We start from the raw sequence: 15,626 nt of genomic DNA, 5'->3' as shown, positions 1-15,626 counted from the left end.
TGTTCCATCTTGTCTTAACAAGCTGCTTACTGTTATATTCACAGACATATATACTCGTATTGCCACTTTGAAGATAATAGACTAATATAACAGTGTAATATGAACAGCTGTATGTTTTTGAAAAAGCCTTTTCAGCTTCTTACCCTTTTTATGTAAATGACAGAAAATGGAACAATTTGAGCTCCAAAACCTACAGTATCTGCAGTAAGTGTCCAGTAGGGGCAGTGTGTGGCGTTGCAAAAACTTTGCAGACACCTTGGCACACGAAAACACGAAAATTAAGAACAGATTAAAGAGCATGTGATGCAGTGGAATAGATTATTTCCCCTAAGCATATGTTGCTACCAACAAGAAACATAAATAAACACACAAGAATGGGGATGCTGCCGCCTTTGGTGCTACTGGTTTATTTTAACATGTAGGAGTGAAAGCGCTATCCACTGCTGGTGGTGCTGAAAGTTTCTCCTCTGCGCCTTTGACGGACTTAACCATACAATTAAGAGATATTTCCGTTTTTATTACAGTCACAAGAAATATCCTTTAATTGTAAGGTTATGCCTATCAATAAACCCCGTCTCTGCCACCAGTTCCTCCTCCTCTCAGCAGCCCTGAACACGGCATCTTCAGGCAGACTGGTCAAAGTATTGTTCCCTTGATTCAGCAACACAACACGATCCCGGATAAATGACAAATCAAAACGCGCCAAGCAGCTGTTGCAAAACAAACTAACAAAGGAAAACTATTTGTGTTCGTTCCTTTCGATAAATTTGTTGGCTACTCCGTTCATTCCGACAAGCTGTCCCCCAAAGGTTCAGTCGGGCGCTGTGGTTTGTGTCACGTCTGTTCCTCATCCATCCATCTCCCGCCGAGAATCACGGTATGTAAAGTCCCCCTTTTTCTCTCTCTTTGCCACATCAGCTGCGCTCCGTTGCTGCTGGAGTGCGGTGGTAGGCGATGCGTCTCACCCGCTTGGCTCCATCACATCTTTCTCCACATGAAATTGCCAACTTCTTCAAAAGTAACATGTTTGCAACGCCGTTGACTTTTCACCTCCTCAATGAAATCTCTATGTCGAGTTTATTTTCTTTTTTCTGTAAGCGTTTGGGTCACGCTCATCAGTGAGATATTTCCATTTCGGCAGTTTTTTTTTTTTTTTTTTTTTTTTTTTTTTTTTGCTTTGGCTGTTATAACCTCCAACTCCAGGGTTTAATTTTTTGGCTCTCTACGCGTCTTTCTCCTGCAGGTCCAAATCATTTCTACCCGGCTTGTCGGGACAGCGTCGGAGTCGTGGAGTCTCCGCAGTCACGTGATTAGGACAGGAGCGAAGAGAGTGTGCATGAATATATATAAATATTTTGTGTGTATGTGAGCGTCTCTCCGTGTGTAGTTAGAGGGGTGTCCCTCCTCCGCATTTTTTTCTGCTTGCCATGCTTTAGACGCCGGAGCGCAGGGAAAGAAGCGAGAGTGAGAGAGATGCGTCGGTCTCTCTCACCGGGCTACCTGTGTTTTCAGTCTTACCTCGGGTCCCCATCGGTTACTCGTGCTTTAGAGCTCACCTTCCAGTGGTCCGCTTCTTTTTTTTTCTTGGTTTAGAAATTAAAAAATAAATAAATAAAAAGAAAAGAAAGAGAGAGAGAGAGAGGAAAAAAACTTGATCTCGCTTCTGTAGGGTTTCACACGGGTCTATTCTGCCAGGAGGACCATCGTTGTTTCTTATTGGGTTTTGATCATCTTTTTTCCTTCCTTTTTCTTTTTTACCCTTCGGGTGTTCCGTTTGGACAGACTAACACAGCCGAGCTGAGCTTGGATGAGCCGCCTCACTGAAATCCCGAGATGGAGTTGCTGCTGATCTGCCTTTCCTTGTGGATATTGCAATGCAATTCGGCCAAAGCGGACTCAATCATTCATATCGGTAAGGGTCCGCTGTAACAACATGCTGCTAGACAGGTATAAAAGGCGTTGGAATAAGGATGAGCGAGCTCATACTGCTTTAATCACTGGATTTTGGTGAGAGGGCGGGATAAATAGTCTATTCAGCTTCCACCCTGTGTTTTAAAACCACACTTTGATTCTCAAACGAGTTGAAAAGTTGATGTATTGCAAATGGACACGCCTCTGACCGTGACATTTCTTGTATTATACAGTAATTTATTTAACGCATTCTTCATTGCAGACGTTTGTTTCACTTTTTACGGTAGATCACTGCATTCATGTTGGCTTCTGATCAAAATCTAAGCACTGTCGGCCTATAAATTGCAGTCCTGCATTCAAGACACGGATTACAGTGAGCAGAAAGGGCTTTTTGATTCAAGCTTTTAAGATATTGGTGTCCCATCGCCAAATTACTTTGATTTTGTTCTTTCTTTATCGTCTTCCTTTATTTTTTAAAGGCTGTATTAATTCTGTAGCCGACGAGCTTCAACTTTCACCAGAACGTGACTGCAATGTCAATAACAAGAGAGAGGGAATGCTGGTGGAGTTGCGTTTTAGGGATGCTAAAGGCATAAAGCCTCTTTGTACTCCAACTTCAAACCAGAACTGCAGAGATGAGGGGGTGCTTTAAACTCATGACGTTCAAACGAACTAGTGTTTGTCCTTAAACATCGCGTTATGTTTAATTTTTTTTCACAGTGAGTACCGGAGATGTGGACACGGTCCCCTGTTCCACCAACACTGAATAATTACCTTGATTTGTGGCCCCTTTTCCCAGTCACGTAGCAGCTCATAATGACTGGGTTTGTGATCTTAGATTAAAATGTCAATGTCACTGTTAGCAAATTTTCATCTTGGTGCTGCTGCTGCTGCTGCTCACAGTTTACTGCAACAGTCTGGCAAGCAGCAGGTGCTCAGTCACTGGCTTAATACAGCGCTGGGACTCCATCCAGATTATATTGGCTGATGCTCCGCATAACGTTTGGGTACCCCAATTATATTTCTCCTTTCCCTGAAACCCCTTTCCGTGATATATGCGCGCTCTCTATAGCAGCTGATGCCATTTTGATAAACGGAGTGAGGGGGAGAGACTGTTAAGCTCCAGTATGCCTCCTGCACGAGGCCTTGGTGAGAGGTTGTGTGCAACTCATTTAGTTGACGTGATACATTTGAATTTGAAGTTTGGTTATAGATAATGTCCTTTATCTATGGAATAAGTCCGGTTGTAGGTGTGGAAGCCAAGTCGCTCTCCAAGGTGTTAAAATCAAGCCAAAACGCACAGGAGACATGAAATTGTGTGTTCAGAAACACAAGTATATTCCACGTGCGTCACTTTTTATACATTTTTGAGAAATGTGATCAAACATTTTGCATGTTTCTAGTGAAACTGAATTATTACAAGCCTATTATTTCACTTACAACCATAACGTGCAGCCACCATCATTTTTAAACTTCTTCTAGTCTTATTGTTTTGCTCAACAGGTGCCATATTTGAGGAAAACGCTGTGAGAGATGACGAGATTTTCCAACTTGCCATCTCAGACCTGAGTCTGAACGACGACATTCTGCAGAGCGAGAAAATCACCCACTCTGTGAAACTTATAGAGCCAAACAACCCTTTCCAGGCTGTGCAGGAAGGTAAGCGACCCCTCCCCGCGCCATTTTTGATTGCCCCCGGTATCTCATTTGATGGCTTGGAGCACATAAGTTAGCCGCTCTCCTTGCTCTGTCCCCTGTATTTACAATCATCCAGGAAGTCCCACATATTATTGTTGAAGTCTTGACTGTCCTGAGCTTTTTGAGTCAGAGAAAACATGTTGATGTGATGGCAAGTAGCAAAGCCAAAAATGGATGATTCACACGTCTCTGTAAGCTTAGGGGGAAATGTGCGCGCGCGTGTGATCACCTGCAAAGCGCTGTTCCACTGAAGCAAAAGCAAGGTGTGTTCTGTAGTCGCATAGCTAGATGGAAGCATTGAGTTAGAGCACAGCAGCTTAAAGATAATGCTAGAGAAAAAAGGAAAAAAAAACATTTGAAGAAGATCAAATGCAGTTCCAGCTTCATGTCATGGCATTGAGAGAGAAATATCTCAGCCTCGTTATGCCTCTTTGAATGGTGTTCGTACTGCTGTCATCCTTCAGCTTTTCTCCTGAGATGTTTCACCTGTCTCTTTTGGATTCTACATACTGTAGGAATCTGCACACACATACATCAGACAGGAAATTAGCATTGAAATTATTTTAGAAAAGGTTATCTTTCTCAGATATTAAAGGGTGATTCCATATAACGTTGACTGCAAAAATTCATTAAAAATTCTGCTAAAATGAATCACTTAGATTTTAATAGGTTCATAATGACCTTCAAAAACTGTTTATGTCCCCTGCAATTACTTAGAATGTCTGTACTTTTGTCCCCAGTTTGCACAAAGGCCTCAATGACTCATTGCTATTCATAATATCTCTGACAAGCACACAAAGATGGTATGTCTTGCCTTTTGCTATAATTAGCCCTTGTCATTTGGCTGTGGTCCTTAATAGTGTCACAAATATCTAGTATTAAAACTTACAACCTCTTCTGTAAACGTAAACCCTCATTTGAAAGCAGCCTTTCATCTGACATCTTTCAATGAACCTAAAGTACCCAGATAGCAGCTGGGTGACTCTGGCCAGCTGCTGCAAAGAAAAGAGAAAAAAAATATGTTCTAGACAAGTGTGACTTGCCTTGTTTTTCAGTCGCTGTCAATATAAAAGTGTTGCAATTAAACCAACTGACTAGCAAATCACTCACAATTTGCAGTTAACACTAATTAACTCAGCATGGCAGTGAACGATGGAGTTTTAAACTTGTTGGAGATTATACATACTGAACTTGGACTAATTATCTTAACAATAGTTCTTCTTGACAAGCCACAGAATATAACACAAGGCCATCCCTCTACAAAAACTTTAGAAGTTCTTGATAATGCTTTTTTGTCAGTGCAGAGCTTGTTGTTGTATATTGTAATTGATTCTAATTTTACAGATTGAACTTTCTGTCGCCTTGATTGGATATCATTTAACATGCTCAATTGTTGTTTACAGCTATGCTACTGTTTAATCAAATAGACATGAATGACTGGAGGTGGTGGGAGGGGTCATTCGATTTCCAGAGAGAGTGGGAAATAATGTGCAGTCAATGATGTGAGGATCAATGGGTGACCTTAGATTCTTGTGCTAGACACAAAACAGTTTGGTGAGTGCGGAGTGACAATAGGGATAAGTTACCTTTTGCTACACTTTTGCTTGCTGCCATCCCTCTGTGAGTGGCTGCTAGGACCTTGCCACAGCAAGGCAAGGAGGGAGGGGGAGGAAAGGGTGGGCATAAACTGGGTGGGGATGACAAGAAGAATGAGGACAGCAGAGATCAGGGGAAAGAAGTATAAGATGCAGGGGTTGTAGAAGAACTCAGGAAATGAGATTAAAGTTAGGAATGAGGAAAGTAATAACTATGAAAGCTGGTAAAAGAGGGGTGGAAAAAAACTTTGACTGACACATGAATAAGCTGCGGACTAAAAACGGAACAGCAGTTCAAAGGTAGCCATGAGGTGATGAAGAAAATTTCCCAGAGAGTAGTTGCAGTGTCATGCTTATGCCTCTTTGGCTTATGGTGTCCTTGTGCTGGTAGAACATATATTAATGAGTATGTCACACTGACACCGTCCCCACAAATACGCCACCATTCAGTCCACCCACAATCTTATTGTTTTAAGATGACAGCTCAGGGCTGGCTGCATATGGTCCTATTTATATGCCAGAGCAACTGGAGAGGATGAAGAGGCTGATTTTAACACTGAGAGTGAGAACTCAGCTTATGCATCTTAAAGGTATTGACGCTTGTCATATGAATTATGGTTTTCACATACCATCAGTTCTCAATATTGTCACAGGGGAAGAGGAGACAGATGTTGCAGGAGATCAGTGTGAAGCAGCTGCAACAATAGTAACATGGACTGAATCAGCTGCTTTAGCCTATACATAATTCTATATGATCCTCTGGCAATGCTGAACTGAAATAATGAGCTTTTATGGAATATTAGTAGAAAACATGGGGAGCATCACTGCAGTGTGAGAAAACAGCACTTTGCTGATGGTCTCATAACTGTAAGGCAGTATAACACAGTTAGAAATGTGCATTGGGACATTTTCCTGACATAGCTTAAGATTTTCACCCCAGAGTTTCCAACTTGATTTAAAAGTTGGAAACACTCAGGAAGACGAGTTTGCAAAGCAAAGTGTGTAGATTTTTTTTTTTTTTTTTTTTTTTTTTTGGAGAAAGTGTCAGAAAGGAGAGGAAAGTTGTAAACTTGTGTCACTATGTAAATCCAAACTTCTACTTGCATCAAGAAAAGTTTAACCTGTAAAAGTGATTTCTTTCTCATCAGTGGTTGATGTGTAATTGTATGAGGTAGGCAGCATAATGTAAACATCTAGAGAGGATTGATCCTTAATACAAGCAGGAGTGTTGGCCTGCTGAAACAGAACAAAACAGAACAAAACTAAAGACATCAAAATGCTCACTGAATGCCAGTCAGAAACAAAGTCCTGCAGTTGTAACAGTATGATCCACTAGTGAGGCTAAAAATAGTACAAAAGTCTGGGAGCTCATGATGACAAGTTGAAGTCAATCAAAACGTTGGACATATCTTAGATGGATCATTTTCCGTTCCGGCAGTACTGGCTTTGAAACTACTGCAAAGATATTTGATTTCACAAAACTCACGTGAAATTGGTATATTTGTTTACTAATATTAAATAGAGTATATTTTGTCTTTGCGTAGAACCTACTGCAAACCTGTAGCCACATGTTCAGTGATGTTTAAGCTGAAACCATATTCTTATTAGTAAATAAACCTGACCATGCATACTTATTCCTAACACTAACCAACCATATCAACCCCATCAGAGAACAAACTTGAAAAGTAAGTTTGTTGTAAGAAGCTGGGACTTGGTTCCACTACTTGCTAGACTGTGGTGTAATAGTCAGAGTCAACATCCTTCTTCCTCCTTAGATTTTATATATATATATATATATATATATAGTTGTGCAGTGTCACAACTGTGACATCTTCATGGGGACTAGTGAAAGAATATAAGTTAAGAAGGAAAATGCTGGCATTAATAATTGCTGTCAATAAATAATCTGCTGGTAAAGAATAGTAATTTAGCCCTTTTTGCCTTCTTTGTGCTGTTGTTATTATTTGAACTGTGGACATAATTAGTGTAAATAGTACAACTACACTGTCATTTTGTCAGTATTGTTTTGTGACTCCACCACTTTTGCATTAAAAGCAAAAATAGCTGCATTTGGGGCAAAGCAGGGAGAAAACATAACCATCTGGCCAAAGTTAAGAGCTTCCTGCTCCTCCAGGTTGAAGTAAATTGTGGTGTTCTGTCCCACTGAGTCCTTTTCACACACCACACCACTAGTGAGGAACCATTTTCTCCTGACCCCTGCCAAGGTAATGTCAAGGAGGATTTAATTCTTTTGCCCTTATCCTGCTGGAAGCCAATAGACTTTGAGGAACTTGCAGTTATGTTTTCCTTTTTTTCTTTCTTTCTTTTTCTTCAGTCCGTAATGGGGAAAAACATTAAAATAAAGGTTCGTTTTACAGTGATGGCATGTTCAATATAATATCTTCCATCTGATCCTCCAGTTATGACAACCCATTACTTGTGGAGTTCTGTAAGTGATGAAATGCTGCCCTTTCACTATTATTGTCCCAGTGAAAATAATAATGCAGCATAAATCTAGGTAATGGATTTGTTTGTGTTTTTATGTCTTTCAACCAGCTCTACACAGAGGGAGGACGATGAGGCCATTTTACCAGCCCCTGTTAATCACCCAACTGTAATTTTAATCCGTCGTAAGCTCTTCACTGGGCTGTATAAATGCTGCTGGTAACTTAATCAGCTAAGTAATGTTACCATAGAAGTGTACCTTTCATTTAATCCCTTCACAATGTGGGACCAAGTATTTAGCATCATGTAAGGTTAACCTTTATTTAATTGTATGTGTCTGCACAAAAGCGACACATGTGGTCCCACTCAGTGCAGAAACTGAGCAGGAGGATAGTTTACTCTATAGGTTTTACACATTGCATCTTTTTGAAAACAACACTAATAAGACTGTGATTATTTTTTTTACCTGTTTGGGTTACCATGAGAGGCCAACCCTACACTTCTGCAGCTCCAGCATCCATGCAGCTGCTAGTTTTGGGTGATTATCATGTATTCTTTTATGATCAAATGTAGGCCTAAATAAATAATATCATCTCTGTGAAATAATTAGCTTAGTTTAGTTTTACCAACTAAAACACTTCATCTAACATGCTCCAGGGACAGGAAACAGAAAAGTAAAGTGTGATGTTTGCTTCCGGATTAGCCTGATATTTATTGGCTGTGTTATTCCTTCTACCAGTGAACTGTTCCCAGTGCTGCTAGCTACAACAAAGAACCAAAGCAAGATCGATCCACTCTGAACAGAGTCTCAACAACTTGGAAGGCTATTCATTTTCTCTTTTGTTTTGTTTTTTACTTTTGACACCAAATTTACTTCCATATTTACTCAGAACTGCTATTTCTGGCTAAAGATGAAACCCAGTAGCATTGTTTTTAATGGACTGCGTCGAATTATGGAATAAAAAGAATTTAGTCTTTAATCTGTATTACAGCTTTGTTGTGTGCAGTTTGCTGGAAGAAAACATGTCACCCAAACAAGAGAAACTGTTTCACTTAATTTTTGCATTGTGTGTGAGTAAAACTGTGGGAAACTAGATGTGCAATGGTTATAAACTACTCTGTGATTGACAGAGGCTCCATCATTAAGAACATTTTTTTCTGAACTCGGTAGAAGGAGATCTCTGGACAAACAGCAGCGTCTTCCCCAGAGTCTGCTGCACATCTGATTTAAACCAGACAAACAACAACCCACGCACTCATAACAAACACTCACACACCCAAGCAGTTTTTTACTACTGTTTTTGTACTTGCTGTTATGATTTTTTTTCTTGGTATTGTCTTTGCTTCTATTATTTAATATATTTGTCTTTACAATTATTATTGCTATTTATAAATAACCAAACTAATATTAGTGTTTTAGACCTTTTTTTTCGTTTTTAGATTTTATATTGGCATTTTTTTTATATTTTTTATTCAGGGTTGTTTTAAAAAGCAGCTACCTGAAATCAATTTGCCATCTTTTCTTGTGTTGTCCTGGTTGCTAAAGATGATCTTGCATGGAGTGAATGAATGCTGATACATCCATTCACAGCACAGCCTTTGCTCACAAGAGTTGTTATTATTTTCAGTACCAAGGGTGCGAACTGAGATGGGAAAAGGCTTTTTTGTATGTTGCTCCCTTTGGCTGGAACGAACTGCAGACATACTGAAACTTCATAACCTTGTCTCATTGGAGGTTTTTAAGAAAATGTTGATTGGTTTGGGGGCAGTTACTTGTGTTTATAGATGTTCTGACACTCTTGGAAAATATAGGTTCGTCCTGGTTAAATAAATGTTATAAAATACATATGAACATGCTTGAAATGGATGTGCTGCCTCCTGAAGCTGATCAGTTTTACCTTGATGTTGTGCCATCCTGGTTGATTAGAGTTGAGTCAGACATGCCTGCCAGTGGATGTTCCTGTTCATGCATTTAATGTGCAACAGTGCAATAAAGAATGTGTGATTTAAAAATGCAACAAAAGGCTTGGATGTGATAATATTTTACTGCGTATGTCTGTGCTAGAGCTTGGTTTAGTGTTATGGAGCTGTGTGTTTATTGCTGTGATCGTTTCCACTGATATTGCTTTTCTTTGCTTCTTTGTTACTCTCTACATTCTTCTTTTTATTTTCTAAAGGCAAATTGTTTTGTTGCAAGGTCATTTTAGTAGTCCCATTACACTGGTCAGCACAGTTCTATAGATAATACAGAAATGTACCACTGTGCCAAAGTCATTTGCTCCATGCATTGTGGATTGTAAAGGCCCAATGGGAATTGTGGGCTGACATAAGTGTTGAACAATATATATTCCTGAGGTTTTTCTTTGGATTAGCCAGAGTCAGCGATGTCTTGCAACTGAGCACCATCTGACACACAGAGAGCAGAATACAGAAGTGGAGAGAGACCCACAGGTCAGGGTTTAAATGCTGGATCTGTGTTTTAAAACCTGCAAGTTTCCTCCTCTGTGCTGTCCAGAAAAAGCTGTCAGAATTTGTCTCCCACCTTTGTGTCACATAGCCTTTTTTTTATTTTTCTTCTGGCTGCTCAGCCTCTTTATGAAAATACATTTACACAAACAGTTAAACAGAGTCTCTTTCATTTCTTTGCATTGAGCTTCAAGCCAGCCAAACAGCTTACTTGCAATATTTTGTAAAGGGCTTTTGGAAGGGTTTTTAATGCTTTTCTTTGGAGTTGGCTGTTTTTCAAATGTCAGTCAACCTAAGGGTTGAACTAGTGTTGACAGACTAACAAAAAAGCCTATTTTAAATGGTATGTTTTGACACTTCATTACCAGCTGTTTACCCCCCCCCCCCCCCCCCCCCCCCCCCACCCCACACACACACACACACACACACATAAATGCACAAAGTCATGCTTAAGATAGAGAGGCAGGAAGAAAAGTCTGAGGTATGCCTACTGACATGAGAATTGAACTGAAAATCAGTGGCACCAGGTCTTATACTGTGGTGAATCCTCCCCAGAGCCAGGACCTCAACATTTTAAAAGCAGTGTGGGGTCATCTCGACAGAGAACAGAACAAAAGGCAGCCAACCTTCGAAGAAAAACTTTGAATGTCCTTCAAGAAGCCTGGGAAATTATTCCTGAGGACTATTTAAAGAAATTACAAGAAAGCTTGTCTAAGAAGGTTCAGGCTAAGCTGAATGATGAAGTTCATACCAAATATTGAAATTCAAGCTGTAAGTTAGAAGAGTATAAACTCTTATTCCATTATCAGTGTCTCTTCTGAGAGAGTATACTTCAGATTTTCCATGTTTTTTCTATGATCAGAGTTTCTGTATTGCTCTAAATAGAAAGACAGGCATTCATATTAGGGTCTTTGTCCGTTTACGTATTCATCACACTCCCCATGTTGCTTCACAGCAACAGCTGAAGGATGACTTCAAAGTATTCTCATTGCTTTTCATACTGGCATGTTTGATTGAAGATGTCCAGAGGGGGTCATTGTCTGTAAAGCTGACTAATGGCTTATGTGGTGTTATGATGTCTGTCTCTCTTTGAAGGACAAATGTGGAAAAAAAAACACATTTAAAAAGTAGAAGTGGATTTTAAACGAGCACAGTGCATCAATCTTTACAGATGTTTGACCGTCTGTTCTTCCCACAATCCATTTTATCTATGGAATTACTAAATTTGGCATCAGGGGAAATTGTTTAGGTCATTTTACGCTGTCAGACGATGACTTCAAAGTAGCAGACCATATTTATCCCGGCTGCTGCCTGCGATTGTTGTTTGAAAGGCATTTAGCATCACTATTGATTTTCCAATGTGACAGCGGCATCAGATGTATGATAAATAGCTGAAAGATCAAAAAATTTATTTTTATCAGGACACCTGCACACAAGCCACACATAACTCAACAAGCTGCTCGTTGTCCATGCACATCAATGCACAACTTATGCTTTCCCTAACACGGATCTCTGAGCCCCATGTCTTATTCATGTTCCCTGCTTCTCCGATGTGACAGATTTATAACGAACTGCAGAGAATGCTGTGACAGATGTTAGTGGTTTGCCACGACCCAAACAGCCCCCAACCACCACTGGGGATTGCCCATCAATACTACTCTACCTGTTAGGGCAAGAGGGAGACTGACAGATAGTTAGACATGTAGAGAGAGAGGAAGAGAAAGAGGGTGGCCCAGAGGATATGTCCTGTCCAATCAGATTGATGCTGATGAGGCCCACGGCCTCTTTCTGTTGTAATGTGCCAGAGTATCACATGATGCTGGCATCATTTCTCTTTGTATACACTATAAAGCTTCACTGTTATTGAGCTGCCTAAAGTGTGCTGAGATGACAGAGATGCAGCGGTGGGGGAGGTAGAGTGGGTGTATAAATGCACTGAAAGGATTTGTTTGTTTTTGCATCGTGCAATGAATATGTGCTTCTCTGTGTGGCTACATGCTGTAACGTGTTAGTGCTGCCAGTAGTTTCATAGATGCAGGTGTATGAAAAGTGGTTTTGTGGTTTGTTGAAAGGCCGTGTTGGTCCTGAGAACACTTTTGTGACTGGAGCTTGTAACTCCCTTTTTCAGTCACTTCTGATGCTGACTAGCTCAGAGGGAAGTGTGCATAATTTACAACCCGCCACCTGCACGATTGGCTGCAAGAAGACTTCATTCCAGGACGGAGGACAAAGAGCAGAAAATCAGCCCCCAAGTAAATCCTATTAGAGGCTAAACAGGAGTCAGCCAAAGAAATGCTGTGAAGCTATCTCCAATGTTGCATTATTTGCAGACACAGGAGGGAGGAAGATGTAGGGTCGGGGGGTGATGGGCTGGTGGGATTAGAATAGGATTCTTGGCAAGGGAAGAGAGCTGAAGAGGAGTGAACTGGTGGGCAAGCATGATGAGGGAAAGAGTGGGGTGATGGAGATGGCTGAAGGCAGAAGGAATAGACGCAGGACAGAAAACAGTATCAGAAGCGGTGAAATTTTCCAACCGTATGGAAGAAAAGATGAGTGAAGTCATTGGAAACTGCCGACTCTGCTCACTTGCTTCACTGATGAAGAGATGCCAAACTGTATTTGGGAGCCATTGTTTGCATTACTGCCCACGGACACAAATACCGAGTAGGACCATCTGTCACAAGAATCCCTCCTCAGTCTTCCTCACTGACTCTCAGTCTTATTCGCATTGCTTTGGGTCCTTCACCATGCCCAGACAACGTGGGCTTTAACCAAAGATGAGGCTAAGCCAGTGTGTAAGCTCACTCTGAGCTAAATGAAAACCCAGCTTAAGCCTCTTGAACAGACAAGGCAAACATACAGACATCATTCAAATGTGGGTCAAAAGTCCAACTTCTATATAAGTACATGAATCACATGAATCAGCTTTGCTGATAAGTAAGTCTTTAACTTGATTCTAAACTGAAAATTATCACTAGTTATTATGCGGTTACCCTCTTTAGTTCCATATTTCAAACACGATAGTTTGTTCATGACTTTCTGAGGTTTAAATGAGCAGTGGTGGGATCAGATGCTCTCAGGTTCTGTGTCAGGTCTTGGGTGTTGTAAAGTTTCTGAAAGGCATAATTTTCAGATTCTGTTCCTCGGTTTTCATTATGTTTAGAGATACTCTTTACCCCATGCTGGGATATGCAAATTTTTCAGCTAATGTCTCTTCGGTAGTCACCTTGCCGTTATAAAGAATATTATTTGACACATGTTAAATTGTGAATTGGATAGACACAATGCTGACTCATCCTTTCATTTAGGTCCCATTTTATACTTGAATGATATAAGTGAGAGTTAAGCATCTTAAAAATAAAAAACACATCTTCTGATGTTGAGGTAGAAGGACTAAAGTGCAATTGAGTGCAAAAGTAGCCATTGTCCAAAGAAAATTTGAAAGACCTTCAGAAAGCCAGAAAACAATTACTTAAGACCGCTTTAAAAGATTATAACAAAGTCATCTGATTCCTTTAAAGCAACAAAGAAATTAAATGTGGCTCAAAATTTATACACAGTGCTTTTTCTGTAATTAGTAACATGTTATGGCAGGTACATGAAGAAATTGACTTATTCCATTACTAAATAAAGCATGATGTATTGTGTTCGCTAATCCATTGTATTATCACATCCAGACAAATGACTCTAGGAGCACTAATGGGATGCATAAGCCGTGTTGTACTATCCTATTCAGCAGCATCCTGTCGTCATCTGTCTGTAGGTGGACATTGTTAGGTTTTAATCACTGCTGGTACAAGCCTATGAAATCCAGTGATACAGAATTTAAAGGATACACGTTTTAACCTTTAATTATCTAAGTGTTGTTTAATTAGGAGGCCTGTTTTCACAAAGACACTCAAAACCACATCTCTGCAACCAGCTTATTGTTTGCAAACTCAGGATTAAGATGGGCTGTTTATGCTTGTGTCCCTCCAACAGTTAACAAATATTCATTCTTATGTGCATTTCAAGCTGTTAGAAGTCTGAGCAGTGATCCATTGTTTCACGACAGGGTTAAAAAATCTGCAGCATCAGGAGGAATGCACCTTCAACTGGATGCAAAAAAATGATGGATTTATTTGCAAAAGGTTAAATCTTATCTCGAAGTGAAGATCCAATTCCTGTAAGTGTACGGACGGATCGTATCTGCTCCGTCTCGCAGCAACTTAACAAGCTTGTGTCTGGTTTTTCTTGAGATTTGATGGATTTACGGGGATGCAAGGCAGGCCAAATTCATTTATATGGCTCAATTCAACAAGAAGGTGGTTTCCAGAGCTTTATATGAAACTGCTTTGCATAAAACATAAAATGCATTAAAAATGGATTAACAGCAAAACATACAATAAAAGGTCTTTTAGTTTACTTTGTTCAATTAAATGGAAACAGGAAGGTGAATTTTAAAAGAAATAAAAGTTACAGCAGACCTGCAGGTCTCTGGGAATTTTCCACATATATGGTACATGAAAATTAAATGCAGCTTCTCCATGTTTAGTTTTAACTCTGGAGACAGAAAACAAATCCTTTCCACACAACCTAAGATGCCTGGAAGGTTTATAATGTACCAGACAATCTGAAATGTACATTGGCCCCGAAACATTTAAAGCTTTATAAACCAACAACGGTATGTTAACTCCTTGATCAACTGATAAAGTCTGTCTTTGGTATATTTTCATCTTTCCTATAAGAAGTCATTTCAGGATTGTTGTGCTCTGCTTTAGATGTGTGCTATGCTTTGGTAGCTGTTACAGGAGTTTCACTAAACCTTACAGATCAAAGTCCATCAAGAAGTTTCCAAAAAGACTTGATGTCAAATATTCACATCAACAACTTACTCAGCTTTCTTTGAGAGGCTTAACAACTAGACAGCTTCAGTGAAACAAAAGGAAATGAAAAATACTTTATTAATCTAGATTTTTAAATTAAATTAATTTTTGTAATTAAATAAATGACTATGAGGTCGCAAAACACAACATGAGAAAAATTACAGAAAAACAAACAAAAAAAAAACCAGAAAATTAAATATTTGATGCCAACAAAACAGTGCGGTATGAGAAAAATTCATGGGTCCTTTTTTTGTGTTTTCTTTTATTTTATTATTTTATTATTGTACCTTATGCAACTGGTAAATCTTAAAGAGTAAACATTAAAAAAATAAATAAATAAATAAAAAAATAAAACATGTTAATTTGTCTCATTCTGAAACAATTTAGGGCCACAAATCACAGTAGCAACAAAGCTCCCAACACCTCTGATCTTACCTACTTAAAAGAAAAGTAGGAAAGATAATATAAAATGTAGTCCCTGCAAAAGCATGTGGACATAATTAATGCATGTTAATAGACTAAACTAGAGATGCTGTTGCTTTGAATCTAGATGTTAGTGTTTGAGAATTACGAAGGATGTTCCAGTTTAACATTAAGATTGTTCTGCTTATGTCAGAATTGTGGTTAGTTTTTGGTCTGAATCATT

General features: G+C 39.5%; 1 protein-coding gene across 4 annotated transcripts in view; it reads left to right on the top strand.

Moving 5' to 3' along the window:
• Positions 1–1,200: 1,200 nt before the first annotated feature.
• Positions 1,201–15,626, top strand: part of grid1a (glutamate receptor, ionotropic, delta 1a) — a 255,469-nt gene continuing 241,043 nt past the window's right edge. For 3 of the 4 annotated variants that reach the window (XM_042010670.1, XM_042010669.1, XM_042010672.1), the window contains exons 1-2: positions 1,201–1,912; positions 3,415–3,570. In XM_042010670.1, the coding sequence (XP_041866604.1) occupies positions 1,834–1,912; positions 3,415–3,570 (235 nt within the window). In that variant the 5' untranslated portion in view covers positions 1,201–1,833. The remainder of the gene's footprint in view (positions 1,913–3,414; positions 3,571–15,626) is intronic. The other variant, XM_042010671.1, reaches the window with a different exon arrangement.

The sequence above is a fragment of the Melanotaenia boesemani genome, chromosome 16 (genome assembly GCF_017639745.1).
Source record: "Melanotaenia boesemani isolate fMelBoe1 chromosome 16, fMelBoe1.pri, whole genome shotgun sequence".
Classification (NCBI taxonomy): domain Eukaryota; kingdom Metazoa; phylum Chordata; class Actinopteri; order Atheriniformes; family Melanotaeniidae; genus Melanotaenia; species Melanotaenia boesemani.
The sequence above is the reverse complement of the archived record's forward strand: the minus strand, read 5'-3'. Positions and strand labels throughout refer to the sequence as shown.